We start from the raw sequence: 27,242 nt of genomic DNA on the forward strand, positions 1-27,242 counted from the left end.
AGGAAGGAGGACAGTGGTGAAGAACTGAAAATAAAATTAGAGGAAACAGGTGGAAGGCTGGCGTAAAGCTAGGAGATATTTTAGGCTGGAAGTGCTGTGGGGTTTTTCTTTTCTTTTTTTTGCTTGCCGCCTTTTTTTTTTTTTCTGGTTGGTTTTATTGTTGGTTTTAAATTCTAAGCTGGTTTTGGAAATCCCTGCAGTAAACCAGGCTGCTTTAGTGCAGAGCAGCTTCCCCAACGTGTCCTTTTCTCTCTCCTTGCCTCCTGTCTCTGCTGTTGCTGCTGCGGACAGAAACGTGTTAGGAAAGCAGAAAGAGAAAATGCCAGCCATCCTGGTAGCCTCCAAAATGAAATCGGGACTACCTAAACCCGTACACAGCGCTGCTCCAATTCTGCATGTCCCAACGGCCAGGACCATCCCACAGCCCTGTTACCTGAAGTTTGGGAACAAGGTGGAGGTGACGAAGCCATTGTATTCCAGCCAGATTCCTCTCAAATCTCCTAATGGACAAGAAAACGCAGGAGATGGACTCCCACCAAGGAAGAGTAGCTCGGTAGAAAATGGATTTGACACGCAGGTTAGAAGGCACCAAATACTGGGGAGGTGTATGTGAGAATTTATTTCTGTATTGAATGTGTGCATCAGGTTTTCTGAGGTAGATAGTGGTGTGAACAGCAGTGAGAGAAGGGGAGGGTGTGTATGTGTGCGTGTGTAATAACATCTGTCTCCAGTGGTGGGATGTTTTATATTCCGCATAGTGGCACGTCTTACCGAAGGATGATTTTGTAATTTTGTCAGCATGTTGGTGCTGATGATGGGGTGGTGAGGGATGGTGCTGCTGTGTGTGCTGCTTGCCTGGCTTGCCTTCTGCATTGCCTTTGCATGAACTTGGGGGATTTACAGAAGGGAGATGGTAGAAATGTTGTTTGTGGGGTGTGTTCTTTGTGCTCTTTCTGTAGGTGCTGATTGTAAACGGCTGAGTTGTGTGCCTGGGATGGGGAAAAATTGCTGTTTGTCATGAATGTGTTCTGTGTTTGGTCATGTACTGTACCAGAGGGTTAGTCCTGTGAACGACTGGTATTTGTAGTTGTGTAGAGAGTGAATGGGAGGCAGTGCTTGATGTTGCATTACAATATGCATGTCGTTCTCAGTGCAGCTACATTGAAGAGATCATGTAGGAAATGAATACTCAAGTGGAATTGTCTGTTTTAATGCTCTATGTGCATGACATCATAGATGCAGCACATTATCAAGACGCTTTTTTTAGATTTCCCTTTAATGTGTATCAGTTTTCTAACCTCTTTTTACATGTGCTGCTTCCCGTATAGGGAGGAGAAATGTCCGTTCTTCAGCTCGTGTAATTTTTGTCCGCATAGTAACGTTTTCAGCGTGGCTCGGGTTGCCTTGCGCTGCCGATGCCCCAGTGTGCTCAAGAGCAGTGTGAGCAGATAGCGTGTGTGAGCGTACTACGGTGGGCGCAAAGCAGATGGTCTGCTGCAGCGAGCAGGATTGATTAACGCTGTAGAGAGATTGCTGTGCAGCAGCGCGATGTATTTTGGCAACAGCCATATACGTTACAAGCTGCTTCTAGCAATATCTGAGCTCAGTAGAAGGTGATACTGTTATACTGGGATAGGGAATACTCATATTTTTCTTTTTTTTTTTTCCTTTTTCTTCCTCAAGGAAAAAATGGGTCATCCCTGCCATCTAGATTTTGAAATCTATGGCCTCATAACCCTGTTCTCTTAAGGCAATTGTGGCTACTGATTGGCCACGTTTGGCCCCGTGCCCTGAATTTTAGGATATGCTCCACTTTCATTGCTGGTAGACAGGGTGACGTATCGGGCTGCTCAGGACAGATGAATAAGACTGTAGCGATTCCTGAGGGACTGAGAACAGGAGAAGGAGACAGACAAGTACTGGTGGCAGGGTGGTGGCAGCAGACAGACCAACCTGAGCATCACATCTTGTTCTTGAGATAAACAAATACTCTTTTTTTTTTTTTTCCTTGGGCTAGAGTCTGTCCTTGTGGTTATGAAGTGTCAGCAAAATCTTACTACATACTGCCCTTTCTCTCAGACACGCCTTGGTTTCTGCATAGAAATTTACATTCCTGCCAAAGTGATTGTTTATTCATAAATAGTTTCTCGTCTTATAATCAGAGAGATCCTTCCCGTGGTAGCCATTTGCAGCAGGAAGGGCAATACTGTGGTCTTTTTAGCCCTTATACAGATGTGGAACAAACCCCATTTTTTATATCCTGATGATGAAAGGGTCTTCATGCTAATTTGTTGTATTTAAACAGGGAGCAATTTTTGCCAAAGGCATTTCAGATAATTTTGAGTTTTGAATAATTTCAGCAGTGGTAGAAATCCTAAGCTTTGTCATTCTCACTAGCTTCATTTGTGTTGGTTGTAGCAGATGACCAACACCTTTTAAGGTGTGAACCACTGGGGTTTGGTTTACTATCCATTATCGTGAATAAACACAAGTCCTTTTTTGTTATTCTTATTGATCCAGCTTTGATCCCTCTGCCCACATAAGCATGCAGGTCTTTGCCATTCAAGGTAGTCATTTGGAACATCGGCCTATGTCTAAAGGGAGAGATTTTTCCAGATTGGTTGTGTCAAGGGCACTGTTCTTTTCCTCCTGTCCATCCCTCCCTCCCAAGGGAGGAGGAATGGGATGGATGGACAGCTGCCAGATGGTATGGCAGCAGCTGAAGCATTTTATCTTGAAAAACCTTCAGCTACATTCAGGTGTAGAATTGCTTTCTGATAATAAGCCTAGTAAGGTTTAGTCTGAAACAGGGCATTAGGACTAAATATCTCAAGAATCATAGACATGTCCTATGGGGGTGATCACTTGTTTCTCTGGATATTTTATCTTATGCACCAATTGGCCCTCATCATTTTACTGTGCAGACACCTGGCATCCCCTGTTATGGAGGGAAGTTATGTTCTTATTGTGACATTTTGAGTTTAGATCCATGAGTTGGACCGATACCAAATGCTTTGGCACCCATCTTTTGTAGAGCTTGGTCTCCACATGGAGTTTGCAGCCCACTGGGAAGGACATGATATCCTCCTGTGTGGGTGGAGAGAGAATTAAAAAGAGATTGTGACACTTGAATCAAAAAAAGAAAGAGAAGAAATAAAAATGACCAAAATCTATTTAACTTGTGCTGTATCCCTTGTTGAGGCTGAACTTGGAATTCCAAGTCCCGAACTTTCTCTTGGAGTTAGAGACATAGGCTATTTCCATCAAAACCCAAGGTGATATCAGGCCACTTCCAACACAAGTGGCAGAGAAGCATTGCTTTTGTACAGCTGCTTAGCGGTTAGAGCATTCGCTTAGAGAGTGAGATATCCGAGTTCAGTTTCTATTTCAACACGAGGGAATTCAGAATCCTATCATATCTCTGGAGGGTTTCATAATCAACAAGCCACAGGATGTTCTGGGAGTATTTTAGGGAGTTGCTCTTAATCCTTTTGAAGTTGGTCCTCTTTGCACTTCATAATACAGAATTCAGTTATGTGTACAGAAAAAAGGCAGAGAGCAACTTGACCTCCTGTTTAGGACACCTGCTTACAGGGAAAGAGACGATGGGAGGGCTGAAGCAGATAGATGGGGTACCTTTAACTATTTGTGCATATGATTTTCTTCTCTCCCATCATGGTGTATATATACTTCCACATTGAATTTCTGGATGCCTTTTTCTCTGCACTTAGTTTACTGATTATTCTGGAGAAGAGGGTGTATCTAGTGCATGGACCAGAAGTCACAGTGTGAAGATACTAGACCACATTCTAATGCTGTTTTACAATGCTTCAAGCCACTTGCACACCGGTGCTAGGTTCATGAGCCTTCTTGGTGCCAGGTGGTACCCTGAGGTTGATTCTTCAGAGAACATGGACATCGCAGGTGGCATTCATTAAAGCGCTATTTAAAAAAAAAAAAAAAGCTGAAAATCAAGGTGTCCCACTTGAGAAATGTGGTATCAGTGAAAAACTTCTTAATATTTTGATTTATTTTTTAAATTGTTCTTCTTGATATAGTTTTACATGGGTGTGCTGGATTTTATAGTGACTGGAATTTTTGTGCCTTAGGGCCATATAAGGACAACGTGTTATTTAAAATGCTGTGTAATTTATAAAAAGCATTCTTCAGTGTATTTCAGAGGCACTTTTCAAATAAAGGTCTGAGGGTTTTAGCATCAAGCCCATCGTAAATGCTAGTCTGAAATCTTCAGTTGATGAATCATGGCAGTATCTTTCGTATTTTATTGTTACTGATATACACACTCCATTCATTCTTCCGTATTAAATTCCCTGCGTTGTGCACAACATTATCCTACTGTTGCACTGGTGCTTATTTTGTCTAATTTGAAAACACCACCAATAAATTGTATCCGTATTTAGAGAGCTTTGTTTTGGAAATATTTAACTTTGTTACCAGAGAAACTTCCATCAAGTAGATAGCAAGATAGTGATCTCTCATATACAAAATAGTATTTATTAGTTATTCTGAAAAAGCTGTATGTATTTGGCTACTAAATTTGCATTAGTTATTTAAGACAGAAGTCATTGCCAATTAGAAGTCCATGGGCATGGTAAAATTGTTCATGCAGGACACAAGAAGGAAGATACAGGGTATTGTTCCAAGAACACAGTCTGTTGCCATGTTAATGTGAAAGCCACCAAAGGAGATCATAGATTTAATTACTGTGTTTATTGCTGCTTTATTGTATTCTCTAGCTTCTTGATTTTGGTTCTCTGGAGAACCTAAAAAATAATTACTGTTTGTATTTTAAGTAACTGTAGCAGTCCTAAAAGCACTGGGACCTTCTTAAGTCGTTGGTCCCACCTTTCCACTAAAACACTCGAATTTGACAGGCATCTATTTAACCTGGTATTAAAGAATGTGTATTTATCCGTATTACCTGTAGCTGTCCTTAATGTTTAGCAGGAAGAGGTGAGAGTGGGACTTGTTGTTTCTTTGCCAATTTATTTGCAATATTCATTTGCTGAAAGTTAGGCAGTTATCCTCTCTTGGTGAACGTGGAAGGCAAACATTCACTAGGTGTTCTCATGTTCTCTCTTGCTTTTCTCTTTCTCTATGCTAGGCAAACCTAATTCTTTTAACCAGTTCTCTCACAATTTCTAGAACTCGCTACGAGTCTTTATGCTATCTACTGAACTCTTCTTGGTTTGCCTAGACCTTTTTTTAATAATTCACTTCCAAATTGGGTAGATATCATTGTCTGCAATAAAACCATCTTGTTCAGCTAGATTGTTCTTCACATTGCTGTCCCAGTTTGTGAAGATCATGTTGAGTTGGGCTGTCTAGGTCTGGGGCAGTCTAGATCTGGGGCTTTTTTGAGTTGGGTGTTCTCTAAAAACATTTGTGTACCCATTAAGATTAGAAATGTCCCCGGATTTTTCTCACTAACCATTCTGTAGTCTAAGTCAATGACAATGATATAGAATGGAATGGGTAGAGAAGCTCCATTGCAGGTCCCTGGCAAAATCTATTGGATAGCCATTCCCAGGTTGATAACACACTACTGAAAAAATTTTAGGGAGTTTTTCAGTCAGTTGTGCCCTGCCTGGAAGTACTCCAGCTGCTCACAAATTGATTACTTAATAAGTTGCTCCAGTATTTCTCCACACTTCTAATGTAGACTCGCATCAAGTGTTTCATGAGCCATGTGTGACTTGGAATCTCTTGGCTATTGGTTCGCCTCCTCTGCCTCGCTATCCCTGTTCCCGTGTCATTAGCAATCCAAATGGATCCATATATTTCAGACATTAGTAATTACTTTTCTATATTTTAATTAATTTTGCCAGAAGCCATTTACCTCCATATCGCTGTCGTGCTAATGTGAAGCTGCATAGGGAGAAAGATTAATAAAGTGTGTTGCAGAGAAATTATGCCTTGATTTCTCACGTGCATTAGCCTTTTTATAGATGATACTGGGCTTCACAATTTTACTACAGAGCCATCTTGCAGAAGGGATAGGAATCAAGCAAATCTTTATCTGGACCCAATTTAAAGTCAGACATGCATTGACTGGTTTCAATGCTGTTATGTGAGCTGCCTTAATGGTGGAAAATTTGGTCCCGATACCACTGCTGAGCTAATTATAAAAGAGATAATGAGAACTGTGGCCAGTAATACTGATAACTTAACCATGAAAGATAGCTTTTTGCATGTTGGAAAAAAACAAATGAAGTTGGATTCAGTATGTGTAGAAAGGAGAAATTTTACTGAAGAGTTTGAAAAATTTAAGGAGAAACAACAGATTCAGGCTATCAAAATAGAAAATGACAAAAAAGTATTACTTTTAATGAGCTTGTTTATATAATCATAGTTATGAACTTAAGTACATTTTGAAAAAACCTTGCTGTATCTTGCTTTCTGATGGATTTAATTTTTTTGACATGCTGTAAGCAATCTGAGGCTATTAAGTAGTCGAATTCTTCTTCTATTTATGATTACAATAGTTTTGATAATATGTTTATAGATACATACCAGTAAATATTAAATTGTTAGGCAGTTGTTCCAAATGAAATGTTACCAGATAGAAAAGAATTCATGAATTGTTTTATTGTGATTATTAACGTGGAGTTTTCAGTGATCTGTCTTTTAATATAAAGAGCTACCCTGCTTTAATGACCTGCATTTGAACAAAAGATGTAAGATTGCAGTATAAACTCAGGAGGCTCTTTCGTTGCTGAGTTTTGTTTAGAATATGCGAAGGGTCACTTGGATTCAAACTTCCATTCAGTTTTTAACTCTGCTGCGTAATGAGTGAAAAATGTTTTTTTACTCTGATTTCAGTTTAATTGTGACACTTCTTGAGTGAAAGAGCATTTGGTCATCATGTAATGTTGCTTTCCGAGTTCAGTACCTTCACTGTCAAATTGCCCGAGATGGGATTTCCAAAGATATTTATTGTTGAGCTAATAACGTTGCTGTTGAATTCACTCAAGTTTTTATGTCCCATGATAGTGTTTTTGAAACGCTCATTTAATATGACCTTTTTTCCTGCTTCCAATTTAATTATTTTTTTTAATGCTATTTATCTGAACTCTGCTACCAAGTTATATCTAAGGGGCTTCCAAATGTTAATGTACTTAACCTAAGAGCACTCCTTAGAGGTAGGGATATCGTTCTTATTTTACAAATGAATTACTAAGGCACAAAGAAACTTACTCAAGGTCATAAAGTCTGCAGTGCTATAGAAAATTACTAGCTAGTCCCCTGACTATTAGATTATCTTTCTCCTTTGCTGCTACTTGTTAATCAGTTCAAAATGCTTATGCATATGGTGTCCATGTGTTCTCCCTCTGTCCTTGAAGCCATTAGCTTACTCTATAAAACTATATTTCTTCACTGAATACTGTCACTTTCTTTGTCCCTCTTTTAGCAAGTAATTTTTTTCACCTTCTGCTCTGGCACTTCATGTATGGCAGCACCCTAGCAGGACACTTCACTTTGGTCCAGCTGTCCTCTAACCAGAAATGAGTTAAATTTTTTTAATTTTTTTTTTTCTTGCTCTCTTTCTCCTTGCCTGTTTTTGCCACCCTAGCTGCACTGGTGAATTTCTCTGACATATTTTAGACTTTTGCTTCTTACTTTTCCTAGAGTGTTTATCCGTTGTGTGTGTTCCACAGAACTTGTCTTTCTTTGAGTATGTGTTGTATTTCAGTTCTGTTGGACACTCAGTCTCTGCTGGAGGCTTGTCGGAACTAAAACTGGCTTCAACAAAGAGACATTAAGTCTTTCTACCCATCCAACTGCCAGCTGATATATCTAATTTGTTAATATTCAAATATATGGATAAAATTATTTTAGTTTGCAAAGCAAGTATAGCAAGAGGAAACTGAAAGACAAAAGCATCGGTGTGTATCATAGACCTAGCACGGGCACCACTTGAGCTGTACAGGTTACAAGGATATTAGTAGAAGAGAACAACGGATACGGCTTTTTAAAATTCCTTACACTAAACCTGAGCTATACTTCTCAAAAAGTGAAAAAGAAAACAAACAAAAATTAAATTATAAAGAAGGAGTCTAGTAAACAAAACTCGAACCTTTCTCATGTTTCAAGTACCTGAGAAGTACCAAAAAGAAAGAAAATTGAGACCAACATCACTTGTGCTCTTCTTTTTCTATCCAGAGGGTATCAGAAAATAAAGCCTTTATTTCATTGAGATAGGAAGGGTGGATTCAGTTCTTGGTTTTGGAAATTCAGTGCTGGTTTTGGCTATTTTTCATTTCCTTTGAAGAATCCTTTGAGAAACATTATCTACTCTGTAATTTCAGTTTCCAGATTATCTCACTGCTAGATTTAAATCTCTGTTTAATTTGTAGAATATTTTAATGCTTTTAGCCTACAAGTCCCTTTGTCCTGCCAAAGTGGAAGAAATTAAGGAGGGATTTAAATCAATAGTTATTTTGTTTGAACTTCCCAAACTCACAACACAGAACAAATATTATAAATACTGTTTAAGAAGATATAATTTTGAATGAAGTGATAGTTGGGCCTTTATTGGAAGGCTGTTTTCTGTTCTTCCATTTTTTTCCCACCTGCTCTCTGCTTATTTAAGCTTTGGGGGTAAACATTCTACTTTTATTCTGGTGTAAATCAAGAGATGCTCTTCAAATGTAACCCGTTAATTTATTTTTTCCTTGCAGCAAACTGTAGGATCTCAACCAAACTCAGATTCATTCTCCCGAGAAGTTTACCTGGCTAAAAATACCCTGCTTTAATATTATTTTTAGAAACATCTATATTTGAAGTATATAAATGGTCAGATTTTATGTGTATTATTAGATATGAACTGTTGGTACATTTTGTAACAGGAAGCTGCTGGTTTTCCATTCACCAAGAACTGGAATTCAGTCAAACACTTGGCACTTACTTGTATGCCTCTAATTTTATCTGTAAATTGTTCTTTCTGAAATAGTTTGTGGAAACATTCTCAGTTTCTTCAGTTTTGCAAAGCATAGGCATGGAAATAACTGCTAAAACTTAAAACAAATAAACCATTTATTAAATAATTGAGAAAACAGATCACTTCTTATTTCAAAACAGGCTGAGATCTGAAGTTTTAGTCTGATTCCACCTTTTTTTTTACTTCTTGAAAGTATTTTTAGGTGTGTTATCCTTGGATTATTTTTCATTTTACTTTTGGGTTATTTTAGAACTGGAAGCAATGTGTGGGAAAACAATACATGAAAGGATAAAATATCTTAACTTCTGGATTTCAAAATAGGTTTTTACCAGGACTTTCACCCCTATGCATGTTCAGTTTGGACTGTAATATCATCACAGTTTGACAATGTCTTGTTTACTCCCATGGCCTTTTCTTAAATATTACCTGGTGTCCATCCCTTGTCTTGAATTTTCCTGAAGTCCTCTTCCTATTGTCAGCTTCTGTGGGTTTTGTCTCTACAGCTATGGCTAGAAGTTGCCCTATCCTCTGTCTCGTAGTTGGAAACAGTCCTTAAATCTCCTTATTTTACCTGTCCTGTCACTAGTATTGGTCCATTTCTTCTGTCTTGTACTTTACATAATGATCACCATGGCACAGTCCAAAAGTGTGTAGTGATGAGTTTGTTTTTACGCTGTAGACTTCAGAATTGCCTGTAGGTAGCAGAGAGTAGCGAGGCTGTATTGAAGGAACTAGCAGCTGTTAAGAGAGTCCGTGGACTATTTACTGATAGCAGTTGTTGAGGTTTTATTTTCTACAAGCAAGAAGGAAAACTTAAGGACTGTGGAGACCAAGGAACTAGGGATTGGCAGGTATTGGTTCGGTAGCGATAGTGCTATACTTGACAAGAAAATGTGGTCAGGTCTCTGAAACATTAATTCTTGGGCAATAAGTTGATGGATTCGTTGGCATTTTCTTTGAAGGTGGAATTCGGTCTATTAATAAAAGTACCACATGCTATTAATCCTTTGTTCAAGCTCTGGGAGCTCACAGGAGTGGAGGCTAACGTACTTGACTTGCTGCCTCCTCCACTGGGTGGGGGAAGGACAAGTTCTTAGACATGATGATCCCAGAGGTGTAGGGGCCTGGGCCGTAAAACCTTCTTGGAGAAACCTAGAGATATTTGTCTCACCTGCCTGACAACAAAATTATCTAGTTATACACATCCAGGCTTTCTTATGTTATATGAACAAAAAAAACCCCAAACAAACAAAACCCCCAAAAACCCAAAACAACCCTTGACAGGCTGACTTAAACGGCTGCAGAAGTAGCTGTTCTCAGTGCTGGGATCTTGTTGATTTGATTCTACTTTCTCCAAATAGAAGGACTTAACTAACTTCCTCAATCATTTCCATGTTCCTCCTGCTCGCCCTGTTCATGCTGTAGAAGCTGACAAGGCCTTTTTGCTAATAGGCAACTGTGTTTTTCAGAGGTGAAATTTTTCTAGGATGGCTGTCCAAGGACACCCATTCTTTGGCTTTAGGAGAAGTGGAAGAGGTGTATGATAGGCTGGAATTGTAATTCCTTTTGTATCCAGCACTTTGCAATGTATTTTATGCCTGTGACAGAGCTCTTCAGAGGCTGTTTTTCAAACTAAAGAGATTTTGAGTCTCATTGCCCCAACATGTGAGGATCTGTAATCTTTCCCAGCACCTCAGCCTCCTTGTAATCCATTCGATGGATCTGCCATTTGAACAACTGAAAGACCTTCTCAGTTGTAAAGAATGTTGGAGTAATACCTTTTTGTTTCAGGTGATGAGGAACAGTATCTTCTCTGATAGGATCACCTGTCTTCTACTGAAATTGCTGACCAAAAATTATTTTTATACTGTTTTTTTCTGCCATCTATTAATTCTATGTACTTGCCTGTTGAAATCCCACCAGGGTATTTTGTTCTATCATGTTGTTGGTCTAGCCTTTGTGCTGACATTTTATGATGAATAAGGACACTGAGACTTTGTTACACTTGTATATCTTAAAACAAATATTTTGAAGCAGATTCCTTTTTCTTTAGCCATGTCCACCTGAACTGCGTCCACTATTATCAAGATCATGGAGCAGATCCTCCTGGCGACTATGCTAAGGCACATAGAAAATAAGGAGGTGATTGGTGACAGCCAACATGGCTTCACTAAGGGCAAATCCTGCCTGACTAATTTGGTGGCCTTCTATGATGAGGTTACATCATTAATGGATAGCGGAAGAGCAACTGACATTGTCTACCTGGACTTATCCAAAGCATTTGATACTGTCCCACACAACATCCTTGTCTCTAAACTGGAGAGACATGGTTTTGATGGATGGACCACTCGGTGGATAGGGAATTGGCTGGATGGTCTCACTCAGAGTTGTGGTCAACGGTTCAATGCTCAAGTGGAGGCCAGTGATGAGTGGTGTTCCTCAGGGGTCAGTACTGGGACCAGGGCTATTTAACATCTTTGTTGGTGACATGGACAGTGGGATCGAGTGCACCCTCAGCAAGTTTGCAGATGACACCAAGTTGTGTGGTGTTGTGGACACGCTGGAGGGAAGGGATGCCATCCAGAGGGACCTTGACAGGCTGGAGAGATGGTCCTGTGAGAACCTCATGAAGTTCAACAAGGCCAAGTGCAAGGTCCTGCATGTGGGTCGGGGCAATCCCAAGCACAAGTACAGGCTGGGTGGAGAATGGATTGAGAGCAGCCCTGAGGAAAAGGACTTGGGAGTGCTGGGGGATGAGAAGCTCAACATGAGCCGGCAATGTGCGCTGGCAGCCCAGAAAGCCAACCGTATCCTGGGCTGCATCGAAAGAAGCGTGGCCAGCAGGTTGAAGGAGATGGTTCTGCCCCTCTACTCAGCTCTCGTGAGACCCCACCTGGAATACTGTGTTCAGCTCTGGAGTCCCCAACACAAGAAGGACATGGAGCTGCTGGAGTGAGTCCAGAGAAGGGCCACAAAGATGATCCAAGGGCTGGAGCACCTCTGCTATGAAGACAGGCTGAGATAGTTGTGGCTGTTCAGCCTGGAGAAGAGAAGGCTCCAGGGTGATCTTATAGCAGCCTTCCAGTACTTAAAGGGGGCCTACGGGAAAGCTGGAGAGAGACTTTTTACAAGGGCATGTAGTGACAGGACAAAGGGCAATGGCTTCAAACTGAAAGAGGGGAGATTTAGATTAGATATAAGAAAAAAATTTTTCACTCTGAGGGTAGTGAGGCAGTGGAACAGGTTGCCCAGAGAAGTTGTGGATGCCCCATCCCTGGAAGTGTTCAAGGCCAGGTTGGATGAGGCTTTGGGCAACCTGATGTAGTGGAGGGTTTCCCTGCCCATGGCAGGGGGGTTGGAACTAGATGATCTTTGAAGTCCCTTCCAGCCTTAACCATTCTATGATTCTATTAGAAACTACAGGTAGCTTTAGTACTGATAAGCTAAAGACTGATCTTGTACAAGTGTTTTTAAACCACTGTAACAGCTGTCTTTGTACATCATATCTATTTTGGATGTTTCTCAGATTGTGACATTAATTACCAGGAAGTAATTTCTAATCAACTTGTACGAGAGGTCTAGCAAATTTGCTTCCTCTGTCAGATAGATGACTATGAGGCATAGTATTCTAAGATCAAGCAGATACAAAGATTCATGTCATGTCTTTTGGAGTCAGAAATCCTCCTTAGCCAATGTAGCATGATGCAGAGTTATATTTTATTAGAGAAATGTAACGTGAGAACAGTATCCGTATGTGCGTGTCGGAGGTTAAAGGCCTGGCACAGACATAGAGGACAGGTTGCAACCACAAAGGCTGGTGTGCAACTTTGTAGCTGGTGGAAACAATAGTTAACGGTTGGTCTGGTAACACAAATGTGATTCAGTTATAAATTATTCTTCATTTTGAAGAATCTTACAGATATTTAAGTCTTCAAAACCAGTTTTTAACGTGTCACGTGTGTTTCAAGATGAAATGTGCATTGGCCATGCGAAGCAATAACTTAAAAATGGATTTCTGTCTTGTTGCTCAATAACCATGAGTCAGTCTGCTTCTCAGGACGGCTGTACATATCCCAGACTTGTCTGTGGCTTAGCTGGGACAGATTATTTTGGGAAGGAGTATTTTCAGCATGGCTATGTCTTACTCCTCTGAGATGGGCTCTGGAGCACACAGGGGTCTGATCCCCCAGGGTGATGTGCCAAAGGAGCACTGCCAAGGAAAGCTGGAAAAAGATGCCTGTCCTCTAGCATGGAGCTGGAAAGGGGAGGCAGCAGCGTCCTATTTATCCCTACTCGACCTCACCAGGGGAATTCTAATGAATTTGCTTTAATTTGCAAAACAAAACCACTTTCTGCTTTTCAAGAGGGAAGAGCAGCCGTTGCCTGGGATCCTGTTTCCAAGCAGTCATATACAAACTTCCCTCTCTGCAGCAATGGAGATTTTTCCTTCCGTTGCCTGTAAGAGCGAGCCTTTCGGCCTTGTACCTGGTAGGATTTGGACCATGTGGAGTGATTTGGTTCACAGGATTTAATACTTAGACTCCAAACTGGTGAAAGGAAATCTAGTTGTCATAAGAAGCAGAAATATTTGGAAGAGGATCTGTTTGTAAATGAAAAATGTCATGCACTTAAAATTTAGTAATGTAAGCATCTTCTGCAAGTGAGACTAACCTAGAATTTCCCTTTTTTTCCTATGGTCATTTCTCAGTGTGGTCCAGGCCATGGGAAACACTGTGAATACTGGGACAGATTTGGAGGTGCAGTGCCTTTCTGTGAGATGTTTGCCTTTGAGATCCACTGGCCGAGCTGTTGTAGGTGCCTGCAGCGGAGGGAAGCACAGAGAGACCCCAGGCTCTGCGGGGACCCCAGGCCAGCCCGGTGTGCGGCTGCCTTTGGATGGAGGAGTATGTGCCAAAGGGCAAGGAACCCCATACAGCCAGGTCTGCCTGCTGTGTCCTGTCCTTGCCACCAGCTCCCCAAGCATCAGGTGTTGGGGGGTCAGCAAGGATCCTGTGATGGGCTTCCAGCTGCCTCTGTCATGGGTTGCTTTTTGGGATCCTGGAGATGATGTTCCTCTTGTTGGGTGTAATTTGGCTTAAAGGCATTATGGTTGTGAGACTTGGAAGACCAACCCTGTTAGAGGTGAAGTGTGCTCTGGTGTCTGCACAGTATTGGGCACTGGGAGGTAATGCCCCTGGGTCATACTTACCGGTGGTTTGGTTTGGTGTATCAGGTCGGATACCAAGGTAGCTGTATCTTATTTTTAACATGAGAATCAATCCCAACTTCCCCTTGTTGAGCAGTTTACTTGCTGCAGTAGGCACTTGAAAAAACAGGGGAAAAAGGCTAAAAAAGGCATATGAAAGAACCTGAAATCAAAAAGGCAGTCTACAAAGCTCCTAGACTACTCAATGGCAGATCCTTCACTCTCCTGTACACAGTTTCAGATTTGTGCTGAAACTTAATCTCTTGGCCATGACAACATGAACTAGGTAAGATTTAGTTTTCCTTATTTATTCCTGTGCTCTCTGAAATTCAGCAGAAAATGGGGTTTGCGTTGAACGAGCACAGATTTTTTTTTTATGTGTTATCTTCATAACCGGAGAAATGTCCATTGGTGTGAGACATTATGGTTGGGGACTGATGCCACCCTCAGCTCCCCAAGGCTGCTGTGTCAGCATTTCTGAGCCGATAGCCCATCAGATCCACTCACTGTTTATTATACAGCATTAAGCAAAGAGAGATTTGAAAGTTCAGTGTTCTACTAGCAAACCATTTAATTTTAGATAATTTTGCAGTGGTTCTTAGCAGCTTATATAAATGGATTTTCAACAAATAAAAGCCTCAGGCACCTTCTGTGCACGTTTTCGGTTGTGTGAATGATACCTATGGTGGAAGGAGCCTCCTGTAAACCATCTTGTGAATAGCTGCAGCATCACTCGGTGCTGCCACCCTCCCTCCTCCTTTCTTCTCTGACGGCAGCTGAAATGGCAGGGCTTGGTTTGGCCAGTATTTTGCATCATTTATAGCAATGCTGTTAAATGCTGGGCTGAAATGGATGGTAGCTCAGCTAATTTGCATGATTTAAAATGCCAGCTCGGTTTAATGTAGAGCAGCTGGTATATACTTAACTCCTTCAGGAGAAAACTTAATACCAGCAGATCGCATTATCCAGGGCTACACTACGTTTATTTATTTATTTATTCTGTCTCTTTGCTGCTTCCCAGAACGTTTGTGGAGATGGTTCACGCGTCGCTGGGGGAGGGCTTTGCTCTCTGGTGATATTTCTGCATCTCACAGAGTTCAGAAAGGAAGAAATCAGTCCCGCCATGTGACAAATGCTTATTGCGACCTCCTGAGCATCCACTTACGCTGACCTTAGCAGATAGGTCTCTCAATTAAGATGTGACATGATGAAGGATGGTGAGATTAGTTGGAAGAGAGACAGGTGTAGAGGCCTGGATTACGTGGATTACTGCATACTCAGTTTCTTATGGTTAAATTTCAAGGTTGAAAATGGCTAATTCTGCAATTAGAGAATTAGGACGTGCCATGCCGTTCCTCTGGGTGCTGTGCTGGCAGCCGGAGTCACCTTACGAGGGAAGGAAGAGTTGGAACATCAAAGAATTCCTTTGCTCCCCTGAAATAATTAGCACAGCCTCAGTGAGAGGATGGAAGGAGCATAATCTTTTAATACCAACCCTTCTCAAAATTGACCTTGTCACAGGCAGATTCAGCTTCTTGCGGAGGAACAGAGGTGTGACAGTCACTCTTACTGCGTCAGACATGCTGGCACAGGATTTCATTGTCAAATTCCTTTGCTAAAATTCTCTTGCTTTTCCATAGGCGATGGGCCTATTGTACTGAAGAGCTCTGAAATGTGTCTTTGGACAAACTGCCAGATACTGTGCTATGAAGATGGACTTTGTAAAGTCAGGGCTTTCTTAAAGCAGTTATGATGGAGCTTTCTTTTCCTCTGGAAATATTTTATTCTCTGGAGCTACAACTTGAGCCTAGGCTTCTCATGCAAGAGCAGTTTCAAATGGTCAGTTCCGAAGACCCTGATGCAGTTTCAAGCACAAGTTATTAAGCTACAGAGAAAACATCTGTTAAGTTCTTTTGACATGCATAAATCCTTCCATATTGCATCTGAAGTTTAAGCATTTCTATTACCCTTTATAAACCTTTCTGGTACAAGATACCATGTAGTTATTCAATTGACACCAGTACTGTATTTGCTGTATAGGACATGAAAGTCACATCGGTACAACAGAAATGACAAGTCTTCCCTAATGATAACGAGTTATTGTCTTTTTTTATTGTGAAAGGGAAACTGCTAAGAAGACATCGTCCCATAATCTTCTTCCATGAATGTAGACAAGATCAATTGCCCTCAGTGATGAAATACTTTATCTCGTGTTGTCTGTGTGTAAGATCATTAGTATGCCTGCATGCTATGGAAGATTATAGCCCTGTATTATATAGTCAAATTACGTATGTTGTAGTATATTTATACCATAACTCAATTGAAAATCTGAATGTTTTTGATGTATAATATGCAAATAATTTCAGCCATTTGAGGAGAAGGCTTGCTAATAGTTACTCTTAAAGGCACTGAATTTAGTTAAGCAACCTGCATCCATCCTTCAAATAGGTAAAAACCATTTTGTGAGACAGTCTAGAAGGTGCTGTCATAGCTGAGCTAGAACAGTGTGAATTAGCAATTGGCTGTCAAGCACCAGGTCAAAACTTCAAACAAATAATGCTCTTTATTTTTATCAGGTCTGACTCTAGGCTACTGGAACGGGAGAAAATTAGCCAACTTTTCATTTATGCTGTGTGTGAGAGCTGACCGCAAGTTAGTAAATCCTTGTCAACCATGTTGCTTGGGTGTTTTAAGGATTGTTTGTTTTCTTTTTATAACTAAGGCATAAGTTTATTTCTTTTAATGCTTTTCCATTGGTTAATATAAACTTTTCAGGGATCCAGGCTTGACCTCTAGTCATTCCTTGCTATTTTCCACCACAGATATTTTAAACTCGCTGTTTTTAGGACTTTTCCAACTGGTCAAAAGGTTAGGAAAGCCAGTTCCACCAGACTGGACATGCTGTGAAAAAGCTTGAAAGACTGATAAGACTAGTTTTTATGACATCTTTATTTCATAGATTCATAGATTCATAGATTTCTAGGTTGGAAAAGACCTTAGAGATCATTGAGTCCAACCATCCCTAATCCCCATTAAACCATATCCTCAAGTAGCTCATCCACCCTATTCTTAAACACATCCAGGGATGGGGACTCAACCACTTCCCTGGGCAGCTTATTCCAGTGGCTGACAACCCTTTCAGAGAAGAAATACTTCCTAACATCCAACCTGAATCTCCCCTGACTAAGCTTATGCCCATTTCCTCTTGTTCTATCTCCCATCACTAATGTAAAGAGCCCTTCCCCTAACTCCCCACCATCTTTTCTCAAGTATTTATAGGCTGTAATCAGGTCTCCCCTCAGCCTCCTCTTCTCCAGGCTAAACAGCCCCAACTCCCTCAGCCGCTCCTCATAAGTTTTATTTTCCAGCCCCTTGACCAGTTTAGTTGCCCTTCTTTGGACTCGCTCCAGGAGCTCAATATCTCTCTTAAAGCGAGGGGCCCAAAACTGGACACAATATTCCAGGTGCGGCCTCACCAGTGCCGAGTACAGGGGCAGGATCACTTCCCTGCTCCTGCTGGTCACACTATTCTTGATACATGCCAGCATCCCATTGGCCTTTTTGGCCACCTGGGCACACTGCTGGCTCATATCAAGCCGGTAGTCAACCAACACCCCCAGGTCCTTTTACGCCAGGCAGCTCTCCAGCCACTCCTCCCCGAGCCTATAGCGATGCTTGGGGTTTTTATACCCCAAGTGAAGGACTCTGCACTTGGCCTTATTAAAGCTCATGCCATTGGCCTCAGCCCAACGATCCAGTCTGTTCAAATCCCTCTGAAGGGCCTCCCTACCCTCGAGCAGATCGACACAGCCTCCCAGCTTGGTGTCGTCCGCAAATTTACTGAGGGTACATTTTAGGCTGTGCCTTTCTGCCAGGACAGGTTTCGGTCCTTAAAGGGCGGGGAGGATGCAATGGTGAGTGTGTGGCCCTGAAGACCCACCAGCCATCAGCATAGCTTCAGAGGAGTCATCTCATTGATGCCTGCTGCAGTTGGTCAGCAGCAACTCCCTTATCTCACAGGTGTTCTGTAGAGATAAATCCATTATAATTCCAAGCAGCTCAGGTAAAGTGATACTTGGAGCCATCAAATTACTTTAAATAGCTAACTGTGTGACTCTTAAGCCTTCGTGCTTCAGTGTGATCTCCTTTTTCCCTGTTATTGATATTTTTTTTCCTTAAGGTAGTACTGGAATCAAAGCAAGAGATACTTGATTTAAAATCCTTTCCACTAATGATTTATGGATTTTAATAAAACTCATGAAGACACAAGGCAGATCATTACCTCTTTCTTAGGAGAAGATTCTCAACTATAAACAGATATCATTACTTTTGGCTGTGTCTTCTGAAACCAGCAATTTATCCTTCAATGCTGAAAATAATTTGAAGCAAAGATAAGGACTGAAGAGCTGCATACACTATTTCAAATTCTAATGAGGAGTTTGTGGGCTGTGGGTTACCATCTGCACTCCGCTTCCATGCCATCTGCCCGCAAGGAGAAAATCACCAGCAGAGAAAATAGTAGGATGTCCTGCCATTATGAAGCCACATAACTACCAGTTACACACGAAGACCTCGTGAGATTTGTAACGCAACCCAAGCCTTTGGTAATACTGCTCTGAAAAGGAAAAGAGTGTAAAAAAGGCCGTTGAGATTTTGGAGGACTGAAAAGGGGGATTTTAAGCTCTGTGAATTCCATGATTGACCATGTTAGCAGAAGCAAGGAATCTGCAGAGTGTTAATTTGTAGCATGTAACACAGTCAACTGAGAACTATCTGTGAAGGCTGAAATTATGCTAATTTATGCAGTTCATATTGCTACTGCAGTTCAAAAATAGCTTCGCTCCTAGAGAACCAGAGCTACCGTATTGCTGTGTGCGGCAGGTTGACTTTGTGTTTAGCTTTGCAAATTTTACCGGTTTGAGCACAGAGTGAAACCCTACTTTAGGGTCTTTTTATGTGGGGGTCTGGCCCCTTATACTGCGTTGCATTGATTCCGTTTGAGAGAGACTGAAAGGAAAACGGTGCTCTGGCTTGGAAACGGCATGGAGATATTAGTGGGTGGTGTGAATAGCTGTAGTGTTAGGCCTGAGGCTGAATGCCTGGAGGAATAGTTCAGATTAAAGTGTGTTTTGGGTTTCTTGGTATCTGGTTTTGTTTTGCAGAGCTTTACACCTGTCACTCAGATGTGCAGTGCTTTGGAATACCTTCAGGAGGCCTTCCGCCACTCTACTCAGCATCAGTTTTGATGCTTGTGGGATGTAAGGAACAAAATGAGAGGTGGAAAAAAAACCTCCATGTATTATTTGTGATTAAAGCTAATTTTCAAGTTGTCATATTGGAACTGCATTTCCAATGAGCGTGGGTGAAAGTGTGAAATAACAAGCGTGTCGTAGTTGGAGTCAGCGGGTAATTTCATGTTCTGATTTCTTACTTTAAAGAAGCTAGAATATATCGTGCAGTTAAAGTCGTAATTTAGCTTTATGAATAAAAGTGCAGACAATACAGGAACTTGTTTTAAAGACCAAAGCAACTTCGGACAAGAACTCCTGGTATGTAACTTGCATTTGAACAGCTGTTCCTCTAAAAAGATGGCAGGTTTTTGCCTACCAGAAGATAAATCCTGTACATCATAAGGATGAATGTTCTCAGTTTTAGAAGTCTACAGTGATGGGTGGAAGCCAAGAAAATATAATTCCCTTTTTGTCCTTTTCTTCCACCACCTTCTGTTGTCTTCAGTCACGTTTCCTTTTCCCAAGCCTTCGGATAAGACTTTTGATAAAGTGTTATTGCTTCAACCCCTCCCCTGGTTAGTGGACATGCCTTAACATTTTGCAGCTGGCTTCTTCCCTTTCCCTCCCAGTCAGCTAACTCAGCTCTTCCTGATGATGCTGGGTGGGACTGGTTGCTGGGGCTCATCAACCTTGAAAAGCTGCACATGGGAGCTGGGTGGTCCCTTCTGCTTCCCAGTGCATCTCCACAGCAGGGGATGTCAGTGTAGAGCCTGGGCTTGTGCTGGAAGAAGTGGAGGTTTCAGGTAGACGTTCCTTCCAGAGCAGGACCAAGGTCTGATTTCTCTTCTAGATCATTGTGCTGCATAGAACTGGCAGGGTTTTGTGGTTTATTAAGTGCATCTAAGTTGGTTAATATCTTCTAGGTGAAACAACGCACAGGAGAGAGATTGTCTATGTCAGATAGCTAGTTTAAAATAATTAGTTGTTTGTGTTTTCTTAAAACCCTTTCTCTAATTTAGCTAAGGAATGACCTGTAATGGGGACCCAGAGCTGGTGTGGAAAGAGATGTGGGTGTTAATCCAGCTCCTTTAACAGAAAAATCAGTAGAGATCTGTGGTTACAATGCAAATTATTCAGGGTCTGCTGCAGGATCGTATAAACTGATTTTGACTCTGCCAGTGAGCTGATCCATGAAGGCCAGGAGAAGGGCTGCAAGGGAGAGAGCACGCTCCTGATCTTGGTGGGGCTGGGGTCGGGACTTTCTGGCAGTCTGAAGTCATTCAATGCTCAGGATCAGCCTGTAAATAACTCTGAAAAGCAGATGTAGATCAATGACTATGACTTTTGCCTACGTTATTGTAATTCCAAATGGGATACTGATGAGGTCAGATCAGAGGTGTAACTTCATGTATGAATTTACCTAGGAATATATTCTTCCTACAGTTTAAAAACATTATTCAGTTTTAAAAAAAACACAGATTAGTTTGCTGAACTGCCCAAGAAGTTTAGAAACTGTAGTCCTGGGATACTGAACGAGGCCAGATTGCTTTTTGATTTTCAGTGGTATAATCCAGTGTGATGGCTGCAACTGTGCTTGTGTTTGCAATGGGAATTCAAGAGGCAGAGCCACCTCTGCCTCTTGATCAAACTTAAACAAAATAATTGGCAAAATAAGACCATCAGGTCTTAACTCAGTTATATAGAAAACCCATTGAAAGCTGAGGAATACAAGCACCCTTTTTGATCTAGCTTTCTGTCCAAATACAGGCCTCGTGTATTTCTGTCACTCTTAGGTCATCCAAAAGCATCTTTTTCTGCTTTTCCAGATGTCATGTGGTTTTATGCCTATATGTAGTGTTTGGATAGTGAATTAGTAGCATGTTGCATGCTATTAAGTGAGAGTATATAGCGTTGTGTCATGAAGAAGTGCCATGAAGAAAGTAATGGTGTCTTGTCATGGAAGAAAATTAAGTGGCCTTGAAGGTAATGGGAGATTTACAGCCACGTCGTTCAAAACACACCAAAACGAACCAAAACACACTGAAGAGGGATCGGTTTGCAGAAGGAGGTGAATGTAATGGATAGTCTGCATAAGGCAGCGATGCCTGGAGCACAGAAATAGCAGGATTTGCGAGGTTGGGAGTGATTGTTCATGGATTGCTGGGAGTTACTTAGGTTTGGCCGAATCTTTGGACTCTCTGATTAAATAGAAATAGCTGTGGGGGTTCTTTCTATTATATATGGTTAGTCTGACACTGAATTTAACTGCTAGCGAATGAAAAAATAACTCGGGATAGGGTTGAGTGAATGGAAAAAGGGTAATAAGCAGTTCCTACAGCTGACTTGCAGTTGGAGTTGTCTGGGCTGCTATTGCCACCTGGTGGTATTCAACAAAACCAAACATGACATCGTTTTCCTTCAGTGTCCTCAGATGAGTTGCAGGGGATTAAGTAGCTACTGAGTATTTATTAGAATTACTATAGATACAAACAGATAATTCTTTCAATTAATAAAAAAATTTGCTTTATTTTATAGGAAACATTTTTTTTAGCGTAGACAATGCTGTAAAACTAAAAATAATGTTAGAAAAAATTAAATGCTGCTTTGAGCATCATCAGATTCTGACTAGTGGTGAGTTTTGGGGGAGCTGTTTGTGATGTGTGGGAGGTGGTTTGTGTGGGCAGCCATCCGCAGCCCTTTGGAGAGGGAGAAAAAGGAGCAGCCAGACTCTCAGGTGGGGACTATCTTCTCCTGGTAGGACCCAAACTGCCCAAATTGGTATTTGGTGGGGGAAGCTATGCCTTGGTTGTGCAGAGACTCCTTGCTCTGAGTGGGGTGGGCAGTAGCTACAAGTCCATAGGTTTTCACGTGGGTTGGGTGACGTATGATGTGATATGTATAGCTGCCGTTACTCTGGTGCAACTGAGACAGCGATAGGATAGTAGATAGCATTTTGATTTCTCTTTATTGATCCTCAGACTTAATTGTATCAGGTTCAGTGCCGGTGGTTAGCTTCAGCAAGCACCTGAATTCCTTTGAGTTGCGAGACACAAGTACTTGTTTGACTGGAAACCCATAAAATAAGTATGATTTGTGAATGCAGAATCTGCCTTTCCCAGTACAGGGTGACATGACACAAGTGAACAGGAGGTGATGTGATGTCCTTCCCATCCTCAGAGTGTCTCCATTAAAAACAGGCTGTGATTTGGTGCCATATGGAAGCAGAGTTAATGAATATCTCTGAATTGCTTCAGAATGGTCCGGTCACTGCACTCCCAGTGCAAATTTGATTTCCGTAAGTGAGTAGTGTCTTACCCTACTGAAATAAGTGACTCATTATCAAATTATGACTTTTTGCACTTAAGGTAAGTGATTTAATTGTCCTTTCATTATACAGTTTTATTGCAGCCCTTTTAGTGGGGGGGAATACAGATTAAGTTGTAGTTACAAAGAAAAAAGGATATCCCAGTTCAATGCCTCCTTTTCCGTGACAAAGCCATGCTCTGTAGCTTAATCTGTAGGTTCTCTGTCTCTGCAGAACATCTGCATCTGCTGGAGTATTTCAGAGCTTCGTAATGTTTTCCAGTGAAGTACTGACATAGGTTATTTGCTGTGAGTCTTTCAGGCAGCACTTAAGAGCTAAGGTCATCTTTGTCATGTATGGAAATTTGATCTGACCTGCAGTAGGGGTCTGACCTAAATGTCTTGTCTCTCTGTTGTAGCTGCCATGTACTATGCTACAAAAGTATCTGTTTCAGGGAAAAATGTAAATCGTTAGTCACAAGCGTTTCCTTGAGATTTTGGCTGAGAAATTCAAGGCATTGTTAGATGTTTCAGAATGAAAGAAAATCATTTTAAGGGAGAGGGAAACCATGTCTGAAGCAGCTATACTGTCTTTCTATCATCTTCGGGCTTCCGAAGAATCATCCCAGGACTCTCTGTGTTTCAGAGGCATCAGGTCCCGTAACCCTATGGGAATTGTGAGTACCAGCTGACCGGCCCGTGGCACCCCAGCAGAGCGCTGCCCAGGAGTGACTGAGCAAATCTCTGCTGGCAGCAGACCAGATATAAGGACTTGGACTTGGACTTAATGTATAGATTCCTAAGACAGTTATATAGGCCTCTTCGAGTAATTTTGACTTTTTTCACATTAGCAAAGTCCTTTCCCCATTTGTTTTTACCAGTACAGTTAATAAAACAGAGTGAGCTGATTTTACAGGTCCTGAAATACGCCTAAATGGTTTGCCTTGTGTACAAAGTCACTTGCCTCGCAAATGTCAAATGCAGATTTCAGTTGGCTCTTTCAAGCTGCCTTCCCGCTGTTATTTTCAGCTGCAGGAGACCATTCTGACTAGAAAGCATCGTTATTTTGTAAGTTGCTGTTCTTTATTGTTACTAAGGCTTATTTGATTTCTAGGCTTATTAGCAATAATCGTAGATTCGCCCAGAAGCAGTTAAACCAGCAGGAAGCAGAACGGTCTTTTTGTCCATCAGTTGTTAACAATTTCAGTTATTAATATTCCCTGAAATGGAAGCCAGACCTTATTTCTCATGTGTGATGATTGTTGGTTTGTTGTTTTTTTTTCCTTCTGGTTCGTATGTGCCTAATCCCTGCAGTACTTGGAAAATGAATTGAATAGCAGCGGAACAATGTGTGCTTACAGTGATCCTAGACTGTAACGTGTAGTAATAATAGAGAAAAGCAAATATATTGAATTTAGGGCATCTTTTCTTTAGCAAATATTTGTGTTGGTAATGAATTGCTCTTAATCCTTTATGGGGTTCTGCTCACACACCAGAGGGTCTTAGAAGAGCATTGTCCTTCCCAGCCCTCCCAGGAACACCACCTCGCTCTCCTTCATCCTGGGTTTTGCAGGCAAAAGGTTGGTGACAGAAGGTGGCTGCTGGAGCTGGGTGCAGCGTGAGTTTTATGTGGCTGTCACTGGCCCTGTGAGTGTGTGGCTTCTCAGCTTGAAAGGTAGGCAGTGAGTGGAGTATGGGCACCCCAGGGCAAGTAGTAGTTGTCCTGGCGCTCTTAGGCCATGCTTGGAGGGTGCTGAAAGCCCAAGATGAAGTGTCTAGCTGAGCCGTCTGTTAGTAACAGGTAAAAGCAGGTTGAAGTTATTTAAGGATACTTCCATTGTGCTTGCCCTTGAGATTTAAAACCACTCAATGAAACCTCCTCAAGGGAACAGTATCTGACCTGAATGTTTCAAGTGTAGCGTGATGACAAAGCCTCGATTCCCTAGCCCGTGTAATCTTACCTGCGTGTCTCAATTTAGCCAAAGGGGACCCCAACTTTGTATTGTCTAGGAATGCACCAACTTCCTATTGTCCTGTGTCTGAGAGAAGTACAACGTGTTTCCAAACCCTAAGAGTAGAAGACACAATTTTTGGAAGGCATCCTGGGGCAGATGTCCCTTTTTCCCTAGCTCTCTTCCCTACTTCTCTCCTGCCAGTTTTTTGACTTAGATGAACCAAAACTCAAGGTTTCCAAAACCTTGGCAGTGCTGTGCTGCAGTTTGTAAGAATACTTCCCACGTGGCTGTGGGTTTGGGAGAGCTGGGCTGCATCCTGCTGGAGAAGGTCTCTGTGTTGGTGGTTTGTGTCTGGGAGCAAGGGTTGGTGGTGGAAGGCTGCTTCTTTTGGGCTAAGTACTTGGAGAGTAAACCAAGAAGCATTAATAATATTTATCTGGAGAGGAAAACTAATAATAGCTCATTCTCAGCTTTATTTATTTTTACTAGTGACACAAGTGAAGTGCTATAACAGTAGCAGCAGCAAGTCTTCCTATTTTTTGTTGGTGCAGGATCTGAGCTCTGTGTAGCTACACTGAGGCCTGGAAACTAATCTTGTTTTCAGAGGCCAGTTGCCTGCCCCTTGCTTGTGCAAAGGAAGCATGCTAGCTTACAGCACGATGAAAGGTACATGTTAATGTGCTTTATCTCACTTCTGTGAGATGTTGATGCACGAGTAGGAATTACTTCTGCTCAGTTTGGTAACTAAATTGCTGTGTCTTGTGAGTGGGCTACTTGGCATCTTCCCACCAGAACTTTCAGCATGAGAAGACTTTTGTCTCGACAACCTCTAGCCTTTGTCCCAAGCACAGAAGATGTTCCTGTCACTTTGATGGGAAGAAATACAGAGGAAAAACTTTTTCTCAAGCATAAGCAGGATAAAGGATAAGGGATAAAGCGGGCACAAAATATGTATTTAAATCATCGTTCTTCAAATCAGACTTATGACTAGCTTAGTGTTGCCTAATATTTTAGGCACTGTTGTACAGCACTGGAAAACTCATCATCAGCTTCATTTTATTTTTGCCTTGTTACATGGTCATTTATGAAAATCTGGTTATAGTGAATCGCAGTCTCAAGGTCAGAAGCACACAGTGCTTTGTGAAGCTCTTTCTGGGCAGGTTGATATTCTCCTCTGAAGTAAATCTGAGAGGAAAATATATTTCCAGCCCCTCTGGTAATCAAGATAGCTTTCAGTGCCAATGGCTGCAGTCATATTTTTACTGGAATGAGGACTGTACAATGCAGGACATACTCCACAGGACTGGGTAAAATATTTGTTTTGGTTTATTTCTGTAGATGACATTTTCAAAGAGAGAGGTACAAAGTGTAAAAGCTGTCTTGGACATTATGGAGGGCTAAAGGAGTTTAAAAAGTAAATAAAACAAACAAACAATGAGTCTAGTGTATACCTCATTAGTGGCTTGATTCTGTGCCATCACTTATAATGGGTTTATTGACAAGAAATGTAGCAAAGAGGAATGTGCGTGAGTGCTTTATGAAGGTTAATTTTTACCAGCAGCATTGAGTAAATGATGAGTGGCGCTGCTAAAATCAATGTAAACCCTGTCTTAATAATGTCAAACTCGGGCAACTGATTTCAGTGGGAATATTTCTGTTAGGCAGTCAGATTTCATGAGGGTTATTTTCATTTAGACAATTGTGTTGAGGCCCCTCAAAGTTCTCAGGTGTGATGTCAACAGAAAAAAAAAATAGAGGCACAAAGGTAATGTTGAGACCCCTTCAAAAACCTACGTGTTGCCTTCAATTTGGGAACTAAAGCTTTTTATTTATTTTCAATATTGGAACAGAGAACTAGCCTATTAAAAGTCAATTCATCAGTCACATGAAGCGATCTCCTGTTGGAAGTGCAAAACACTGCCGATGAGGCATTAGATTTTTATCTTCACAGGAAAAAATTTCATTCCCTGATTTGTGTTCTGCTTACTGGGTTCCTTGCATATAATTTCATCCTTGTTACTGTCTATTTGAGAGTGCCTGACAGTAAAAGCAGACGTCAGGAGTGAAGAACCTGAGCTCATCTTGTGATTTCTATGGAGAGTTTATATGTATCTCTGCTTGGTCTGTTGGGAAGGTGAATGATTCAAGTTGTAAGGAAAACAAAGCTTGGCTGGCTGAAAAAATTTGGAAAAAAATACTGAGTCAGAGCAACATCCTCTGACTGAGGCAGAGCTGATGACAGAAATTAGGTCCAACTTGGGGTTTGTTGCTGTGGACACTGCCCTTGTTGTTTTGCCAAGTCTTTCACTGGCATAACACAGTGTATTTTGGATAGACGTGTTTTCTCAATGTAAACCTTGGGATGTGTTTCTTGCTTCCTCTCACAACAAATACCTCTGTAGCATACAAGGCTTACCAAGGAATGAGCCTAAGGTATGTTATTTATCTGACTTAAAAAATAACTGAAAAATAACATTGTGGCCACAACTAACACATTTTAAGATATTCAAAGCATAGTTTGACACTGGTTTAAATCTATTAAATAGCTTAAAAGTAGTATCAGACTAGTATCAGACCATGCCCCT

At 41.3% G+C, this 27,242-nt stretch overlaps 1 protein-coding gene across 1 annotated transcript in view; it reads left to right on the plus strand.

Annotated features, from left to right (window-relative positions):
• The first annotated feature begins 319 nt into the window (after positions 1-319).
• The window catches only part of NAV2 (neuron navigator 2), a 240,549-nt gene continuing 213,626 nt past the window's right edge, over positions 320-27,242 (plus strand). The window contains 1 exon segment of the mRNA XM_086614125.1: positions 320-577. Coding sequence (XP_086470251.1) covers positions 320-577 — 258 coding nt within the window.

Source organism: Tauraco erythrolophus, chromosome 6, assembly GCF_009769465.1.
Source record: "Tauraco erythrolophus isolate bTauEry1 chromosome 6, bTauEry1.pri, whole genome shotgun sequence".
In the NCBI taxonomy this organism is placed as follows: Eukaryota; Metazoa; Chordata; class Aves; order Musophagiformes; family Musophagidae; genus Tauraco; species Tauraco erythrolophus.